The 18,312-nt window shown below is 39.1% G+C and overlaps 7 protein-coding genes, 2 long non-coding RNA genes and 1 pseudogene across 15 annotated transcripts; 5 read left to right on the top strand and 5 right to left on the bottom strand.

Moving 5' to 3' along the window:
- Window positions 1-1,118: 1,118 nt before the first annotated feature.
- On the top strand, window positions 1,119-3,665 carry AT2G20910 (annotated as a pseudogene). The gene is made up of 13 exons: window positions 1,119-1,176; window positions 1,275-1,330; window positions 1,403-1,501; window positions 1,578-1,637; window positions 1,706-1,817; window positions 1,897-2,105; window positions 2,258-2,365; window positions 2,456-2,593; window positions 2,671-2,850; window positions 2,941-3,023; window positions 3,105-3,152; window positions 3,231-3,368; window positions 3,480-3,665.
- Window positions 3,666-4,535: 870 nt separating this feature from the next.
- DGK5 (diacylglycerol kinase 5) lies at window positions 4,536-8,536 on the top strand. 4 transcript variants are annotated; one of them, NM_179676.3, is made up of 13 exons: window positions 4,536-4,837; window positions 4,961-5,336; window positions 5,414-5,542; window positions 5,636-5,721; window positions 5,815-5,941; window positions 6,041-6,089; window positions 6,300-6,382; window positions 6,493-6,560; window positions 7,008-7,082; window positions 7,270-7,357; window positions 7,481-7,597; window positions 7,688-7,993; window positions 8,322-8,536. In NM_179676.3, the coding sequence occupies exons 2-13, from the start codon at window positions 5,013-5,015 to the stop codon at window positions 8,397-8,399; spliced, it is 1,530 nt and encodes a 509-aa protein (NP_850007.1). In that variant the 5' UTR covers window positions 4,536-4,837; window positions 4,961-5,012; the 3' UTR covers window positions 8,400-8,536. The 4 variants fall into 4 exon arrangements, with proteins under 4 accessions (NP_850007.1, NP_973498.1, NP_565492.1 ...); NM_201769.3 differs by having other exon boundaries at window positions 4,627-4,837; window positions 7,688-8,343; NM_001036304.1 differs by having other exon boundaries at window positions 4,826-5,336.
- Window positions 6,622-6,967, bottom strand: AT2G07355. The gene has a single exon (NR_140211.1). It is a non-coding gene; the product is annotated as an other RNA (long non-coding RNA).
- PSB29 (photosystem II reaction center PSB29 protein) lies at window positions 8,395-10,227 on the bottom strand. Its single transcript, NM_127659.4, has 5 exons — window positions 9,842-10,227; window positions 9,463-9,730; window positions 9,155-9,371; window positions 8,871-8,986; window positions 8,395-8,740 (listed from the first exon to the last, which is right to left on the bottom strand). The coding sequence occupies exons 1-5, from the start codon at window positions 10,026-10,028 to the stop codon at window positions 8,626-8,628; spliced, it is 903 nt and encodes a 300-aa protein (NP_565491.1). The 5' UTR covers window positions 10,029-10,227; the 3' UTR covers window positions 8,395-8,625.
- On the top strand, window positions 8,966-9,178 carry AT2G07345. Its single transcript, NR_140210.1, has one exon. It is a non-coding gene; the product is annotated as an other RNA (long non-coding RNA).
- Window positions 10,228-10,508: 281 nt separating the features above from the next.
- ERF53 (Integrase-type DNA-binding superfamily protein) lies at window positions 10,509-11,852 on the bottom strand. Its single transcript, NM_127658.4, has one exon. The coding sequence runs from the start codon at window positions 11,756-11,758 to the stop codon at window positions 10,748-10,750; it is 1,011 nt and encodes a 336-aa protein (NP_179685.1). The 5' UTR covers window positions 11,759-11,852; the 3' UTR covers window positions 10,509-10,747.
- A 2,144-nt stretch (window positions 11,853-13,996) lies between these two features.
- On the top strand, window positions 13,997-14,948 carry EPF1 (epidermal patterning factor 1). The gene is made up of 2 exons (NM_127657.4): window positions 13,997-14,319; window positions 14,406-14,948. Exons 1-2 carry the CDS (start codon window positions 14,232-14,234, stop codon window positions 14,630-14,632), a joined length of 315 nt encoding a protein of 104 aa, NP_179684.1. The 5' UTR covers window positions 13,997-14,231; the 3' UTR covers window positions 14,633-14,948.
- Window positions 14,949-15,098: 150 nt separating this feature from the next.
- AT2G20870 (cell wall protein precursor) lies at window positions 15,099-15,884 on the top strand. The gene has a single exon (NM_127656.5). The coding sequence runs from the start codon at window positions 15,150-15,152 to the stop codon at window positions 15,570-15,572; it is 423 nt and encodes a 140-aa protein (NP_565490.1). The 5' UTR covers window positions 15,099-15,149; the 3' UTR covers window positions 15,573-15,884.
- Window positions 15,617-15,688, bottom strand: AT2G20873 (uncharacterized protein; the record flags this gene model as incomplete). Its single annotated transcript, NM_001349583.1, has 1 exon — window positions 15,617-15,688. A coding segment is annotated over one exon (72 nt), but the record flags the coding sequence as incomplete, so codon positions are not given.
- Window positions 15,885-15,887: 3 nt separating the features above from the next.
- On the bottom strand, window positions 15,888-18,257 carry LIP1 (lipoic acid synthase 1). Of its 3 annotated transcripts, none has more exons than NM_001335715.1 (5): window positions 17,760-18,232; window positions 17,482-17,693; window positions 17,028-17,407; window positions 16,773-16,944; window positions 15,888-16,398 (listed from the first exon to the last, which is right to left on the bottom strand). In NM_001335715.1, exons 1-4 carry the CDS (start codon window positions 18,173-18,175, stop codon window positions 16,828-16,830), a joined length of 1,125 nt encoding a protein of 374 aa, NP_001323612.1. In that variant the 5' UTR covers window positions 18,176-18,232; the 3' UTR covers window positions 15,888-16,398; window positions 16,773-16,827. The 3 variants fall into 3 exon arrangements, with proteins under 3 accessions (NP_001323612.1, NP_001318257.1, NP_179682.1); NM_001335714.1 differs by having other exon boundaries at window positions 16,180-16,398; window positions 16,559-16,944; window positions 17,760-18,241; NM_127655.4 differs by lacking the exon at window positions 15,888-16,398 and having other exon boundaries at window positions 16,445-16,944; window positions 17,760-18,257.
- Between the last annotated feature and the right edge of the window lie 55 nt (window positions 18,258-18,312).

Genomic DNA, 18,312 nt, shown 5'->3' with positions numbered 1-18,312 from the left:
GATGTTGTGGTGTGGGAGCCTGAATCTGATAATAGTACAAGGTCCCGTGCGCCGGAGAAGACTATGTATCATAGCCCAAGGCGATGGAGGAGCCACCTCAGATAAGAAGAAGAAGGTTGTTTTAAACCAAAAAAAAAATGAAGAAGAAGGTGGTTGTCGTGGGTTCTAGCTGGGCTGCTTTTGGTGCCGCTCATCATCTTTGTAACCAAGGTTACTTTCACTTTGATATTCTCATCTCCAACTCCATTTGATGTCACAGTTCTTGACGATGGTCATGGTCCTGTTGATGTTGGGTTCCAAGGTAACCCATTTAATTACCTTTTAGTTTTACGTTACCCAACTAATACATGTGATCTGTGCAACAAGGGTTTTGGTATCCGAATGGAAACATATTTTCCTTGGTTGATCAACTTGGACTCAAACCCTTCACAACCTGGGAAGATTTACAGGTACTCATATATTTTTTCTCTGTTTCTTATGAAGCAAGAAACCTATAAGGATGAAAATGTTTATGTGTTTTAAGGTTAAGTTTCCTGTATTTCAAGAGCTTCTTCTATACAGTAGTATTCTCAAGTAAGTCAAATATTTCCCCTGTTTCTCAAATATTCTTCATGATCCCATTTCTTACCATTGTTATTTCTGCAGTTTTCTCGGCTCTCTTTAGCAGACAAGATATCTTTTCTTCCTCTAATGGCTGCAGGCAAGTTGTAATAGGACTAAATTTTCCTTCATCTTACTGCCTAGCTAACCAATGTCATGAGTCTTCATACATAGGAGTATATCAACATAGGCTAAAGCCCAAACAAGGGAAGGGAGACATAACCCGACAAGTAACAAACTTCCAGAGACAAAGACTAGCAAAGAACCAAATACTAGGATCAACACTATTTATAAATATGGATTGTCGGATAATATTTATTTCAATTTTGGACAAGTAAATTGAAAGAGGAAGAGACTAACAACAAATTTTGGGTGTTTTTATTATATACATAACAAGTCTGATTGTTGTCCATTTTATACAAAACAAAATAAAATTGAATCAGAGAAGTGATAGTCGACGATAGATCTCAGCCGGCTCTCAAGAAAAAAGAAGAAGAGATAGTCTCTCCGATCTTCAAATGGGTGCTGCTAAAAACAATGTCGAAATGGAGGAAGGTGCCCTGGAGATCGGAATGGGTAAACAACTATTTGGTTGTTGAATACATTCATTCATTGCAATGTAGGAGGATGCTAAATCTTCTTCCTCTTCTTTTTGATATATATTTCATCTGCAGAGTATAGAACAGTCTCTGGTGTTGCTGGACCTCTTGTTATCCTTGAGAAAGTTAAGGTATATTTACCAAGAAATTGTTCTATGTCTTGTTTTCTTGATGCATTATTATTGATTTATTGGGATTCCCAGGGACCTAAATACCAAGAAATAGTCAACATACATCTTGGGGATGGAACTACTCGACGTGGTCAAGTTCTTGAAGTTGATGGCGAGAAGGCTGTTGTTCAGGTTTCCAACTATTATTTTCCTCATTCAAAATAATGCAACACGGCCTTTTCTTTATAGTACTGTGGTGCTTGTCTAGGTCTTTGAGGGAACATCTGGAATTGACAACAAGTACACCACCGTTCAATTTACAGGGGAGGTATGTTACTACTCTCTTCTCTTGTTGCGTGATATATTTGGTTTACTCACTCACTTTTGCCAATATAGGTTTTAAAAACCCTTGTCTCATTGGATATGCTTGGCCGTATCTTTAATGGTTCAGGGAAGCCTATTGACAATGGTCCACCTATATTGCCAGAGGCTTACTTGGATATTTCTGGTGAGCACTCACTTTAGCCTCCTCTTGACGCATTCTTTTCCCTCTCACTAAAGAGGCTTCTGATCTTTGGTCTCTCCAGGAAGTTCCATCAATCCTAGTGAGAGAACCTATCCTGAAGAGATGATTCAGACTGGCATTTCAACCATTGATGTCATGAACTCCATTGCTAGAGGACAGAAAATTCCCCTCTTTTCTGCCGCCGGTCTCCTTCACAATGAAATCGCTGCTCAGATCTATCGCCAGGCTGGTTTGGTTAAGCGTTTAGAGAAGTCACATAATCTTCTTCAGGTATTGCTTTTCCCGCTGATAAAATATGACTACGCAGACGATTATATGACATCGTCACTCATTTGTAACTCTACGCAAAAGCTGTACATGTGTAACGCTATTCTTTTCAGTATTGACACTAACGTGTATCACCTTTGTTTGTGAATTTGCAGGACCAGGAAGATGATAACTTTGCCATTGTGTTTGCAGCCATGGGTGTAAACATGGAGACTGCACAGTTTTTTAAACGTGATTTTGAAGAGAATGGTTCGATGGAGAGAGTGACACTTTTCCTTAACTTGGCAAGTATCTCAATTAAGATGTAGATGCCTTGAAAAGATATAGCAGCTCTAATGTTTCCTTGACTTCAGGCAAACGACCCCACTATTGAACGTATCATCACTCCTCGTATTGCTCTCACAACGGCTGAGTATTTGGCATATGAATGTGGCAAGCATGTCCTTGTTATTCTTACAGACATGAGCTCTTATGCTGATGCTCTTCGTGAGGTGAAAAAACCGATATAGGCATTTCTTCTGTTTTTTTCAAGGCTTAATTTAGTGGTTAACGTTGATAATTGCACTAGGTTTCTGCTGCCCGTGAAGAAGTACCCGGTAGGCGTGGATACCCAGGTTACATGTACACTGACTTGGCCACCATATACGAGAGAGCTGGACGAATTGAGGGGAGAAAAGGTTCCATCACTCAGATCCCGATTTTAACTATGCCAAACGATGGTAACTTCTTCCTAGTCGTTTCTCTGGTTGTAGGTGTATATATATATATATATATATATGTTTTGTAGTAATCTTTTGATGTCTGAGATTTCTAATATCCATCCTTCTTCGTTGATCAGATATCACACATCCCACACCAGATCTTACAGGATACATCACAGAAGGACAAATCTACATCGACAGGCAACTTCACAATAGATAGGTACAAATGTTGCGCGGAAGATAAAATTATTTTCCTCGAGAGAGTTGTGGGCTAAATACACCTTGTGTTTGTATTCCATAGATAAACCCACCGATCAATGTCCTTCCTTCTCTATCTCGGCTCATGAAGGTAAAGTAAAGTCTTGTAGATTTTGGACTGGAGGAAGGTATCTCTATTTGGTAGAGATCACTCAGGTGTGCTGTGCAGAGTGCCATTGGTGAGGGGATGACTCGCAGAGACCACTCTGATGTTTCTAATCAGCTGTATGTGAACTATGCAATTGGAAAGGACGTACAAGCAATGAAAGCCGTGGTTGGAGAAGAAGCACTCTCGTCCGAGGATCTGGTCTCTCTATCTCTGTCTTTCTAAATGCCATGTTAAATAATGAATAAACTCTAAGCGTTTCTTTGTCACTCACACTGACAATAAAAACTTGGGGATGCATGCATGCAACAGCTGTATCTGGAGTTCTTGGACAAATTCGAGAGGAAGTTTGTGGTACAAGGAGCTTATGATACACGTAACATCTTCCAGTCGTTAGACCTGGCCTGGACACTCCTCAGGATCTTCTCCCGTGAGTTGCTTCACCGCATACCGGCAAAAACCCTCGACCAGTTCTATAGCCGAGACTCCACCAATTGATCGATCATCCCATGCTTCTTCTCCAAATTGCATCTCTTTTTGTTTTGCTCCTTTGCGCTTTGGTTTGCACCTCTCTGTCCTTTCCCAATAAAAGGTGACTGACCCAATCGCCGGCTATTCTTTTGAACATTCTTGTATCCTTTATTTATCAAATAAACTAAAATTAAAAGAACCTTGGAGACTTGAGCTGTTGCTGATCCTCGAATACTGCTTCAATTGCGATGATATATCTATCTAATAATAATAATAATAATTCCAGAGATAAGTAATTCCAAGAACATACATAACATCGACATGCTTATTATTAAACTGATGATAGTCAATTGTAAAGAGGACAAGATAATAAGAAATGTAAATTGGTCGTCACTGATGACTATTTGTTCTTCTGAAAAAATTGCCTTCAAAATTTTCTGAATATTTTTAATTTATAATATGATTTTGAATCATTATCTAAATATTTTAGTCGATTTGAAATGTTAAACACACATTTTCGTTAATTAGATAATATTAGGTAATATGTATGTTTTCTAAAATTTAAATTACAATATAAAGTAAAAGATTTTTTTTTTTTTGTTACTTTATGTATTATATAATTATTCAAAACAGTTTTAAAATCAAACAAATATGATAAGAGAATCATAATTTTAAATCTTCTAATAATAAATATTATTAATTTATTATTAAATATAGAATATTCCGTGTATGAGTCGGAAACAATTTGAACTGACCTTTTAAATTTTCTATGAACAATAAATACAAACGGATGGAGCATCCATAGAATCCGACAGCATTTTACCCCACCCGCCAAAAAATTCTTGTTATAAATTCTTAATTGCTCTGTTTTACCATACTCACGTTTTCATTGGCTATCTTTGACCGCCTTCTCTACAAGTGCTATAAAAAATTTAACAGCCTCGTTTAAACGTGATTACCAATGAGACGGCCATAATCTTAAAAATCACTCAAAATCTGCCAACCATTCATGACCTTGATATCAAAATACATTCAAATGTATAGAAATACAAAATTCAATAGCACCTAGTAAATTTAAAAGTAAAGCTAAACATTCATGACCACTATAATTTTGGATCAAACAATGCAAACGCAGCACATGACCGAGTCCGCGTCAGAAAAAGGGGCCAACTGCTCCGTAGCCGCCAAGAATCTCGCAGGTGTGGAACTTTCCTCCTTTATTCGATGAATCTCTTTCTTCATTCTTCTTCTTCGAATTGTACGTTTATTGAAAGACAAGTATATTTTCTTATTTACTATATAAAGTAATTTCACTTTCTCAGATCCCGATTCCTCTTGATCATCGTCTTCTTCTACCAAAATTGTTGCGCGACAATGGAGAAATACAACAGTTTATCAGATTTTCTCAAGGAGTTCTACATCCCTACGTACGTCCTCTCGGCGGAAACAGAAGAGGAGGAGGAGGAGGAGAGTCGTCCTACACCTGCGAGCCCCGTCCTTGTCTTCATCAACTCCAAAAGCGGTGGTCAGTTGGGTGGCGAACTCATTCTCACCTACCGATCTCTTCTCAATCACAATCAGGTCTTTGATCTCGACCAGGAGACTCCAGATAAAGTGCTCCGCAGAATCTATCTTAACCTGGAGAGGCTCAAAGATGATGATTTCGCTCGTCAGATTCGGGAGAAATTAAAAATCATTGTAAGAGAATGTTGTTTTCTTTGTTTCTTTCTCTCCAATTGAATGAAACATCATCTAATGCCATCCATTATTATTAGGTTGCAGGAGGTGATGGCACTGCTGGGTGGCTCCTTGGAGTTGTATGTGACCTTAAATTGTCACATCCTCCTCCAATTGCCACTGTACCTTTGGGTACAGGAAACAACCTTCCCTTTGCTTTTGGATGGGTGTGTGTCTTACTTACTACTACACTCCTCCTCTCAATACACTTGCCTGCATATGTTTTATTATTATTATTAAGTGTATGTATCTCTCTACAGGGAAAGAAGAATCCAGGAACAGATAGGACTGCAGTGGAGTCGTTTTTGGAACAAGTGTTGAAGGCAAAAGTGATGAAGATTGACAAGTAATGTTTTACATATCTGTCTCCACAGTAGTTTTTATTAGTCTTTACTTTTGGTGAATAACTAACAGACGACTATCTATCTGCTGCTTCAAGTTGGCACATACTTATGAGGATGAAAACTCCCAAAGAAGGTGGTTCTTGTGATCCTGTTGCTCCTCTTGAGTTACCACATTCTCTACATGCATTTCACCGTGTTTCTCCAACTGATGAACTAAACAAGGTGATTTACCTTCTTCTTCCCATTATTATTATATAGCTGTGTCTCTTCCTTTTTTTTCTGTCTTATCTTATATAGAAACACACCCTTTATGTTTTTCAGGAAGGCTGCCACACTTTTCGAGGAGGGTTCTGGAATTACTTTAGCCTCGGTGAGATATTTTAGCTTCAATCTAACTTTGGATTTCCCACAAGTCATTAGCAAAGTTAGATTTCCCCTTAGGAGTTGGTTGATGAGCTAACTTATTGAGTTTCAATCTAGTTATTGCATTGTTTGTATTGAAATTAAATAAACGAAACCAGCTGATATCCTTGAAAGACAAATCTCCTTGAAAGTTCTTCTTTCTATTGTGCTTATGAAGGAATGGATGCTCAGATTTCTTATGCGTTTCATTCTGAGAGGAAGCTTCACCCTGAAAAGTTTAAGAATCAGCTGGTTAATCAGGTACCTTTTGAATTTGACCTTTTAGATTACACCTTCTCTTTTAATACCCCTTCACTGGGATTTATACTAAACAAAGAATAAATACTTTGCATTTTGCTTTACAATGCCAGAGTACGTATGTAAAGCTTGGTTGCACGCAAGGATGGTTTTGTGCCTCTCTTTTCCACCCTGCTTCACGGTGTGTAAGATGTAGACATACTTTTCGTTTCATTGTTTTCTGTTTCTGAGTCTCAGGTCCCCCTCAACTTCTCATTCTCATTCACTGTTTTTCTCTTTCTGAGATTCTTGGACATGAATGATTATAATGCTCTGCAACACTACTGCCTTATCTTTTGTCTTTAGTATACTGTTCTAGTGTCAGTAATTAGAAATTTGGTACCCATCATTATTTTCAGCATTTGTTCTTTTTACTGCTTGGGTCTCGTTGTGTGCTAAACAACATCAAATTTGAAATACTCTCCAACATCAATATCGAAACATGTAATCTTATGCTGGTTTTATATTCTCGGTTAAGTGGTTCACATTTCTTACATTTCCTGTCTTTTGGCTGTAATTTAATTTCTGTTTATATATGATTTTGCTCTCTATCACAATGTTAAGGAAAGCTCTATGGCTTCCAATGCAGGAATATAGCTCAGCTTGCCAAGGTTAAGATTGCAACTAGAAATGGCCAGTGGCAGGACCTCCACATACCACATAGGTAATTTTTATTAATCCTGAGGGATCCCATTGGACACAGTTCAGGATGGACATGTTGGATAGTCTTGGGATCTTTCTCTGTTTGTAACCTTTAACTATATATGGTTACATTTCAAATGTTACAAAGCAATGGTTACATGATCGAATATGAACTACTCCAATTCGGACATTTGTTTCTACTCTTGCAGCATCAGGTCCATTGTATGTCTGAATCTGCCCAGCTTTTCGGGAGGATTAAATCCTTGGGGCACACCAAATCCCAGGAAACAACGTGATGTAGGTTTTACGAACTCTTGACATTGCCTGAGTGCTACATAAGTTTCTGATATATCCTCGTTTGTGTATTTATCTTCGCCATGGTAAAATAATATGCATTTTTCTTTGTTGTGACACAAACAGAGAGGCTTGACTCCACCATTTGTAGATGATGGCCTCATTGAGGTTGTTGGGTTTAGAAATGCTTGGCATGGTCTTGTTCTGCTCGCTCCCAATGGACATGGGACACGACTTGCCCAGGTAAGAATTGTACAAGTTGGAAATGATAACGATACACACAAATAAAGATGTGATGATTGAGTGCATACAAATGATAACTTCTGTGATTAGGCAAATCGTATTCGCTTCGAATTTCACAAAGGTGCAACCGACCATACATTCATGAGGATGGATGGGGAGCCCTGGAAACAGCCACTGCCACTGGATGATGAAACTGTGATGGTAGAGATTTCACACCTTGGCCAAGTGAACATGCTTGCAACTCATGACTGCCGGTCCAGAAGTGTGTTTGACCCTTCAACACCCCGCCATCAGGATGGTGCAGAAGATTATGATGATAATGAAGACGACTCAGTGGCTGAAGGCGAAGAATTTAGAAAGTTTGGTGCTGCGGATACCTTCAAGATTCCTGATGAGGTTGATATTTCTCAACTTAGTTAGACAATTAACCATTTTCATTGTTGATTCTATGCATTCTTCCTCCGGACTCCAATTTTTTTATTCACTCTTTCATAAAGGAGCCAACTAGCAGCAACTGGTTTAGATTGGTAACCATCTTTTTTCTTTGCTTTTGTTTGGTTGTTCACGTTTAATGGCCGAGATAATGTATCTGGATTTATAGCAACACAGATTCTCGTTTAACGCACATGTACTGCAGCAGTTAGCAGGACAGTGCAGAGACGCCAAATGCGAAACTTTCAGATGTTGCAACTCCTAAACATAGAATCTGACCTTTTTTTTATAGGGAGAACACAGTAATAAAAAAGGAAGGGCTTCAAGGAGGAGAAATTCAAATGTTCATGGTTGGTCACATGTGCTCTGAAGACAGTGCCTAAATCTTAAAGAAACTTGTCATATACTAGTAACAGCACAACAGTAACCTCATCAATGTATAAAATACTACATGAATCAACATTATGTAAACTCATGTAATTGAAAGGAAAAAAAGCAAACATATACACGTCTGAAATGTTCTTAGAAATGAGATATATATGTTCTTGGGCATAGTTGTTGCTAAGAAAACAAAAAAAGAAGTCACAAATGATTTTCTAAGATTTCCGTTCAACCAAGAAAGATGGGTTATATAGAGTATCTCCCAGACACTTGGAGATTGTTTCGTTAGCCTTCTGAGATTGGGCTCTTTCTCCTTGCTTCTTCTTCTCCCTGAGTAACCAAAAGTATAAAGATCCAAGTTAGGCTCTATATAGAAGTTTCATGGTGCAGCAAGCACCGTATATTCATTCAAAAATAGACCAGTGCCTAGTCTATTTAGATAGGGATTCAGTATCAGTACCTCTCGACATACTCCTTAAGCAATTCCTTGGCTTGGACAAGCTTTGAAAGCAGGTTACGATACACATCCAGGTCCCGATCCACGCTTTTCTTGTTGATATTTAGGGATGCACAAAGCTGTTTCATGAGACACAAAGATCAAAATTACCGTGAGATGTCAGAGAGAATACAGTTGCACATTGCCAGTGAACATAATGGATACAAAACTAGCAACATTTCTTCTTCCTCTAAACACAAGATTAAGCTGTTAATATAGATTAGCAAACCGAAGACGAATAGAATCACCTTGTCCAAGACAGTTGGATCAGTAGCACTTGCAAGCTCAAGCAAACGAAAGAGCCCAACAGCGAAGAACCTGCTGTAACTAAACCCCTCCTTACTACCAGCTCTTCCTGCAATGTCCTTAAGAACTGCTTCAATATCTCCTTCTTTAGAGGAAAAGTCAACTAGTGAAGCAGAAGTCTGACTTCGTGCCCATTCCTCCATCTTCTGAGCATCAATTCTGTACAAAAAAAGTTATCATCTTTAGAAAAAGACATTCAACAAGAAGACATTCATTATCAAGGAGAAGATGGAAGCAGGAAGAAGCAAACCGGTATTGCTTAGGATCCTCATTCAAGGCTTCAATGTAAGCCTTAAAAATGGCATCTCGGTCTTGATCACTCGGATATCCTTCCATGAGCTGATCATATACAGTGACAAATCCAAGGGCAAAAACAGGATCATAACGATAAGTCTTCTTATACCTCATCAAATGCTGCTGGACAATGAGCTCCTGCAAAACCGTGTTGTAGATACTCGGGATGGGTCGCTTGTAAGCTTTTAGGAATTTCGACTTTGTCTCTGATACAGGAGGCACATCTGACCAACAAAACCACAAGAGAGTGAATGCAGATAAAGTCAGAGCCTTTTTCAATACAAAACAAAGGAGAATGAATTGTGAAATGCAATGTGAAGTTCAAGAAGAGTCACCGGCGGTAACATTGGACATGCAGTGAATAAGAGATTTCGAAGTGGAACGCGAATTCAAAGAAAGGCGAGAAAACTTTGTGCAGATGCGAATTGCGGAGGCGAGAGGACGAGAAGATGCGAAATTGGAGATCTTGTCCGATTGACCCAAAGCTGGGAAGGAAAGAGAAGAGATTGCAGTTGCAGCCATCGCTAAATTGAAGTGAGAAAGAGAGGAGAAGAAGAGTTGTTGTTGTTGCTATGTTTAATCAGAAGAGTTCTCAAGTAATAGCCATTGGAAGGATGATGATGGCTCTGGTTGGATCTTCTGAGTTTCGACTTTCGAGTGGCTTATCCAACTCCACGAGATGTCGGTAGTGTGACACGTGTCCCTTGTCTGTCCACGTTAGGATTAGGCCCATTTACTTTGGATTTTGCTAGAGCTCGGTCCATCTAATAAAAGCCCATAAATAAATGCAGCATATATCACATGTACATAATGTTGCTCTCTGTTTCATTATCAATTGTACAAACTACAAAGTCCGTTTATTCATGCTCAAGATTCATCAGAATTCAACTCGTTAGTACATTGATCGTTTCCAAAAATGTCTTACGTCGAATTAGACATATGTACTTAAATCTTATTTAGGTTTTGATCTTCTTCTTTTTTTCAGTTAAAAGGGTTATTGATCACTTCTCACTCTCTTTCTATGGAATAAGATGAACTGATGAAGTACAAACACCAAATACTTAAGTTTTATATGTGAAAATGATTGACCCCATTAGATTCATAGTCACCGATCAAGAAAAAAATGATGGTCGAAAATAGAATCTAAAATGTGGAAGATGACAAAAACTGTCTCCACCCAAAAAAAAAACACAAGCTAGATCAGTCATACAACTAAGCATATCTATATTCTAACAAAGGTCCTAAATTGTATCAGAAGAAGAGTTTTGTGTGGCGTCAAGATCGTCCTTATGGTTAGAAATGGGAAAGTGGTAATCATCCCATAGAGGGCTTCCAGGTCCCCATTCCTCTGGAATTGCATTGAACCATGCCTCAGCCCAACCCGTCTCCTCACTCACCCCTCCTACTGCCAATGCCGTGCTCGAATCATCCTCTCCTCTTCTGCTTGAGTCTTCACTAGTAGTCCCCGTCTCACATTGTTTCTGATGCACGGGAGTTGGCTCTTGTTTATTGAGAAAAAGTTCAGGGAAATTGAGCCTAGCGGTCTCTCCCCTCAACTTGAAGGCCTCGCGGTCGTAGGCCATGGCGGCTTCTTCTGCTGTATCGAATGTCCCTAGCCAGAGACGTGTCCTGTTTCGTGGCTTACGGATCTCGGCAACCCATTTTCCCCAGTGGCGTTGCCTGACACCTCTATATAGCTTGGTGGCGCTGAAGGGTTGAACCGGTGGCCTCGTCAGTGGCAGATCGCTTTCTTGTCTTAACATGTTCATCATCATCATTCTTCCGCTCGGACTCAGCTTCAGAATGTCTCTCCAGTACTGCAATAGATGTTGTTGTTGTTGCTGCTGTTGTGCAACATATGGTTGCACCTGTTGTTGAGGATCAAACGAGATCATTTGTTGCTGTCTTTGTCCTGAAGGGTCATTCGGGTGTAAAAATCGTTGTTGATTTTGAATCGCTGGAGGGAGGTAAAAGGGAAAAGAGACAGAGCATGTAGTTGTTGTTGGCGGCTGAGGAGTAGCATAAGAAGATACGAGATAGGGATTATGTCGGTCAAAGGTTCTAGTCTTCCTAAGACTTCTTGGAGACGTAGAGGAAGCATCTCCTAACCACATGTCCGAGCCAGGACCCGAATCTTTATACTTGCCGCTACTAAACTGGAACTCCTCCTCCAACTCCATCTCATCCTTTTTCTCTGCTTCACTGGTACCAAGGACCCTGATTGATTTTCCCTTGTTCTTAGCAGTAGCCATAGAGAAGAGGAGTCAACGACGATGTCCTCTTTTGTCTTTGAGAAAACAGAGCAAGAGCGGGAGAAACAGAGAGATTTGTTGTGTGGTTATGAAATATTTTCCCCACTTTTATATCAGAACCGGTGGGGCTTAACTAAGATGTTGACATATATCACTAAGCAAAATATCTCAAGCCCTCTCAGGACCGTACTTGTGTTTCTTTTGGACGGTGGAACATTCTTTATTTTTCTACTTAATTATTACAAATACATTGTTGATAGTATGCACATCGTTGATAGTATGGTCGGCTAACCGCGGCTAAGGATGACATGCAATGAGAATGAGATTGAAGCAATTGATTGCGACGTAACGTGTATTTTAATTAGGCTTGTTATCATCATCTCTCGAAGGTTAGCGATTTGTCGTCAAAGTCAGCTTTGACTTTGTTTTTTTTTCTCTTATTTTTCTGTATACCCCACCTACAAAAGACATAAACAAAACCGACCAAACTTGAAACACACAAATTAAAAAAAGCTTATATGATAGTATAAGTTATATCTCATCCAACTTAACGTATCAACTAACTCAATAGAAAAAGAATGTACCCTACCCATGTCAGTATCACCATACATTCATAATATATATAACTTCTTTTAGAATTTATTTAAATTTTGGATGGCTGTTTCGATACATAACCTTCTAATAAGAAGTGTAAAGGCAGGCGTAAAAAAAGATTCGACCTTAAAAAGTAATTAATTTCAAGTCACATGAATAATAATTAAAATGATGTAATAACAAAATAACGAAAACATCTAAATAATGCTAAATAATTATAAAACGCTAAAAATACATCGTTTTTAACTATATTTTTAATAAATGTATTCAGAAATATTAAATTATTTTTCCAATACGATAAAATTAGATAAATGTTATGGATTTTCTTATCATTCACAACAAGGAAAAACTCTTGGATGGTAAACTGAATGGACTTTCAAGGGTTGAAAAATGGAATGTTTTCTGAAGCAGACCGATTTTATACAAGCCCCTCAATTCGCATTAGTAAAACCGATGTCTCCTTGCATAATATGGATTCCAAATATGTTATAATGTCTATTGACATGAAGAACTTAGAAACCTTGGTACATATTAAGATGACGTGGACGCAAGGAGGTGCCAAGGTGGGAGGCTGAAGTCTTAAACTTTCGGCAGATAAAGATAAACAAACTCCAAAACAAAACAAAACAAAAAGAAAACAAAGACAAGGGAAAAGGTTCGTGTTAGAAGAAAAAGTCAACAGCTTAAAGCTTAAAAAGTCGGTGAATGAATGGGTCAGCTCTCTCCACTTTCATTATCTCTCTATGCTCTATCTCTCCAATCATAAAACTTGCTATTCCAATTAAACTTATACACTATCCATTAGTATTTTATGTAGTATTCTTATTAAGATATTTTAACGTGGTCCATCATTCTACTTAATAAGTTTTTCTCTTCTTTTAAATTTATTGGCAGCAGTTTGAGAAAACGATTAGATTGATTAAGAATGCAACGAATGTCAAATCCCAAACCATTATCTTATACCAGTTATATTATGAGTGCTTCATATTTATATATTAACTTGCCAAAGTTTTGAAGATTATACTATGAAGGCTACTCAAAGGGACATTGATTCCTAGAAGATGATTTTATGATGTTAAGCCGTTGACTTTGGTAACTAAATCATTTGACCTTTGATGTTTCTGCCCCCTTTAGCAAATAGAAACTTAATAAGAAAATTTTCATTGAAATTTAGCATCCCAAAGAAAGGTGTAGAAAAGTTATAGTGTAATGTGATTGGTGAGGTGCATGTTCGACACTCTTCAAATGTTGATTGAAACTTTTTTTTGTGTGCAAAGTTGATTGAAACTTTAATATTTTTTCATTAATCGCTTAAAGTGTAGTAGTGTCAAAATATTGAGATGTCAAGTATAGAACATACTATCATTTTCAAAACAATTGTGCAATTTCAGTATAATCAGTATTTAAATCATTAATAACCTCATGTGTAATTAACTCTATTATATTATCGATTTTAAAACACAAGCCCCAAGACAATGTCCCTCATTCTATCTCATCAAATGCTCAACTTTTTTTTTTTAGTAAGAACATTAATTGGGTGCATTAATGAAGGTCACAGAAAAGAAGGGTTATAGAGGGTAAATTAAAGGTGATTGCACACAAAAGTATGTCTTTCAGTTTTTCACAGAGGAAGCTCATGACACTCACCAAAGCAGCACGAATGAAGTTCAAGTTCTTAATTAGGCTTCACATACTCTACATCATCTCCTCAAAATTTATATCATTTCATATGTTCGATCTTGTTTTCATGTGACTCTCTCCTCTTCTCTACCGTGAGTCTCTTCAATTTCCTAACCCTTTGTTAACGATCATATATACCTTGTTTCTCGCCGTACTATTTCATCCCAAATTTTACTTTTACCACTTGCGATAATATATCATGAAGTCTCTTCTTCTCCTTGCCTTTTTCCTCTCTTTCTTCTTTGGCTCTCTCTTGGCTAGGCATTTACCAACATCCTCCCATCCAAGTATGTATCTATGCACATCTTTCTTACTCCAGCTCTTTCACTATCTTCAAGATCTCTAACTTGTTCATGTCTGCGTGCATGTGCAGGTCATCATCATGTAGGAATGACCGGGGCATTGAAGCGTCAGAGGAGGAGGCCGGACACGGTGCAGGTGGCTGGGTCTAGGTTGCCAGATTGCTCACACGCGTGTGGCTCGTGTTCTCCATGCCGTCTTGTGATGGTTAGCTTTGTGTGTGCATCCGTCGAAGAGGCTGAGACTTGTCCAATGGCTTATAAATGCATGTGCAACAATAAGTCCTACCCTGTCCCTTGATCAGCCTCTTCTACACTTATTCTATGCATTCAACCGTTTTGTTTTCCTTTTGCTTCTCCGGGACATGACCATGTGTACGTATACAATGCATCTTTAATTAGTTTCTTTCTTATTATTAATAGGAATCTTAAACACAGTTTGATCCGAGATTAATTAATCAGAAAATATATGGATATCAAAAAATGAAAGCCACTCACCTATTTGGGCTCTCTCGCTGTATTATGGTCCATGAGGCCGTATTTAAGACAGCAACAACAAAAGTTGTAGACAGAATTATATTTAAAAGGCAACAACAAAAGTACGTATACGTTGTTACCACCAAACTTTGGAGGCTCGCTAATAATAACCACACTACCCATTTGTTACACACCCTTTATTTTCAACCATATCATCTCACCTTCGTTAAATGTTCCCACAATTAGCTCAGTATTTTACTATATACATACACACACATTCCCTCCACAGGATCAAACAAACACACGAGCTTTCTCCTCTACAACAAAATAAAATAAAATTAATGGCTTCTTCACTTATCACCTCCGCAGTCATTGTCGTGGTTTTAAGCCTAGTGCTTGGATCTGTAGAGCAAGTGAGTGGACTACGTCACGTTCCCAAGTCCCCTAAGACCACTGATGTCAAACACCCTGACTTTCTTGTAACCATTGAGCCCAAACCAACTATTCTCATTCCCGGTGTTGGAAGGTTCTTGCTTCCTCCCAAATGCAAGAAGCCGTTCTACCCTTACAATCCTGTCACCGGAGCTCCACTTACTGGTGGGGGAATCCCATCATATAATGGTGGACAAGGGGCCGGACCTCACACCCAACTCCCTGGTGGCGATGATACGCTTGTCCCAAACCCCGGATTTGAAGCGCCAACCCCGACCATTGGAGCTGGCACCGGAAGCAACGGCCAAGTTCCACCAGTGCCACTACCCTGAGTATTATTAATCTGTCAACAAATAAGCATATCTTAGATGCAAACATGTCTGTTTTGGTGTCTTGAGTCTTGGTTAGATAAGTAACCCGCTACTTTACTAGCCGTTTCGTTTGCCATCTCTTTTTCTCTCTGTGTCTCTCTCTATTTGCTACAAAAAGAGAGAATCTTGTTTCATGTTTTTCAGTTTGTCTTTAGATGAATTCATTTTCACATACCATTATATTAAAATAAAGGAAATGTTCCGCAGTAACATGTAAAGACTCCTCCAATTAGCAGTAGATACTAGATACTATACTAGTAATGACAATTAAATAAATGCAGAAAAAAAAGAAGTAAAACACTATCAAAAGTTGAAGTTTTGATGAATATACCAAATCAGATTGAATGTAACCAAATCGCTCATGTTCCTCAGACAAAACTGTGTACCAATCATGACCATATCCCACGCTAACCAATTTCTTATAAGTCATCTTAGTAGTAGCAGTAAAAATATAGCCATGGAAAGGTATCACTGATGATGCAAGGAGACATTGAAAGAACAAAATATACCGCCTGGTTTAGCATTGCGTAGCCCACTGATACGAATGGTGCAAAAGTTTCACACCGACGATGGATCAGTAGACCAAATCAACGCACTCAATATCTTGAGGATAATGAAACCACATAAAGGAAACGAAAAGAAAAGAAAATCAACAAAACCGAAAAGCCATGGTTCTGGGTCTTCATAAAGTCTGTGATGTCTTTGAGTTGTTTTGTTAATGGACAAAGAGGCAATGGAGGTTGATAGTGTCAGTGTTGATGCCCCGGAGGGAATGTCCCAACGTTAACTGTGGATTGATAATCCCAGAGTTTAAGAGCAGCAATTTTTAGAAATTAAAGGCACAAGAATAGCTCAATATTAAAAGATATGCAAAAACAATTCTACCGCTATTCATTCTACAATCTACTATTAACACAAGGGTTCATGAGTTGGTGATTAGTCCTCACCACTACTGTTTCAAGTTCAACAGTGTAGCCAGACAAAAATCGACAATGCTCCTAAAAGAACAGAGTGACTGGTATATATCAGAGAAAGATGAAACATTCCACAAGTACAATGATAGTATGAGAAAGAGAGAGAGACTAGACACACATGGAAGATTGGACAATAATAGTATTACATTATTCAGAATGTGGCGGATAAGTGTTGTGAATGGCTTACCCGCAGAAGAAACAAAGCAATAAAGTGAAAGAATTCACATATTATAGTGTGTAATCTACGGGGATGTAGAAGGAGAAGCCACTCGATCGGCTTCTATCATCGACTTTATGTAGTACTCTCCCGCTTTGTACGACGACCTCACCATTGGTCCTGATGCTACGTATCTGAATCCCTGTTTACAAGATTCCATATTAGCCTACTTTCCCATTGCAATTCTCAGCTAATAAAACTTGAAAACAAGGAAGAGACCATTACCATTTCCATGCCAAGAAGGCGATACCTCTCGAAGGCATCTGGTGTCACGTACTCAGCTACTGGCATGTGGCGTTTAGATGGTCGCATATATTGGCCAAATGTCATAACGTCAACCCCTGCTGCTCTCACCTTCTCCATTGTCTTAACCACTTGATCAGGGGTCTCTCCACATCCCAGCATTACAGAAGTCTTTGTTAAGGTGCCTGCAGGTGCATACTCCTTAGCCATCCTAAGCACATCCAATGACTGCTTAAAGTTAGCACGATGGTCCCGCACAAAACTCTGAAGCTCTTCAACTGTCTCAATGTTGTGAGCTAAGACATCAAGCCCTGACTTGGAAACCTTCTCAACACATCCACCATCTCCGCGGAAATCAGGAACTACATCATCAAACAACAAAACAAATTAAAAACCAAAACTCATGATGATCAATCCCACCAGATCATTATATTACCTAGTGCTTCAATCAACATCTCCGGCTTCAAGAATTTCAATCTCTGAACAGTTTCAGCAAAATGACCACTCCCTTGATCAGGTAAATCATCTCGATCTACACTGGTGATCACAACATAATCAACCCCCCAGGAAGCAATTGCTTCAGCCACATTGTTAGGTTCATTTGGATCAGGCGGTGGAGGTGTACGCGATGTCTTCACATTACAAAACCTAAAATAGAAGCCCTTTCAGAGAAAAGAGAGAATCAAGCTGGGCAAATTCGGTAGATGATGATACCTGCAGCCGCGTGTACATGTATCCCCAAGGATCATAATCGTAGCGGTGGCGGTTCCAGTTTCACCACCAGACCAGCACTCACCGAGATTGGGACATTTCGCTTCCTCGCAGACGGTGTGAAGCTTAAGGTCTCTCAATTTCTTCTTGATCTGGACATATCTCTCGCCGCCGGGAATTGATTCCTTCATCCATTTAGGTTTCGGGAGAGGTTTCTTTTTGGTTCCAACTTCCACCGAATAGGTATCGCCGTGGATGAAATCGGTTAGGGAAGGCGACTCATTCGCCAGCCGAGCTCGAAGAGCCTCGAGACTCTTGGGAGATTGCGTTACGGTGACCGGAGTTACAGCCGAGGAAGAGGAGAAGCATCTCGACGCCGGACGGAGGAATCTATAGAGCAAGGCGGAGCGCGAATGCATCTCAAACGTCCTGAGAAAAAGTCCCGATTTTGGAGGAATCTCACCGGTGACGGTAATGAGTTTAAGGTGACGATGAACCCTCTTCTTCTACAAGAAGGTCTCATTTGGGCCTATTGTTTATAAACTAAAGCCCATTA

The sequence above is a fragment of the Arabidopsis thaliana genome, chromosome 2 (genome assembly GCF_000001735.4).
Source record: "Arabidopsis thaliana chromosome 2, partial sequence".
Taxonomy (NCBI): domain Eukaryota; kingdom Viridiplantae; phylum Streptophyta; class Magnoliopsida; order Brassicales; family Brassicaceae; genus Arabidopsis; species Arabidopsis thaliana.
The sequence above is the reverse complement of the archived record's forward strand: the minus strand, read 5'-3'. Positions and strand labels throughout refer to the sequence as shown.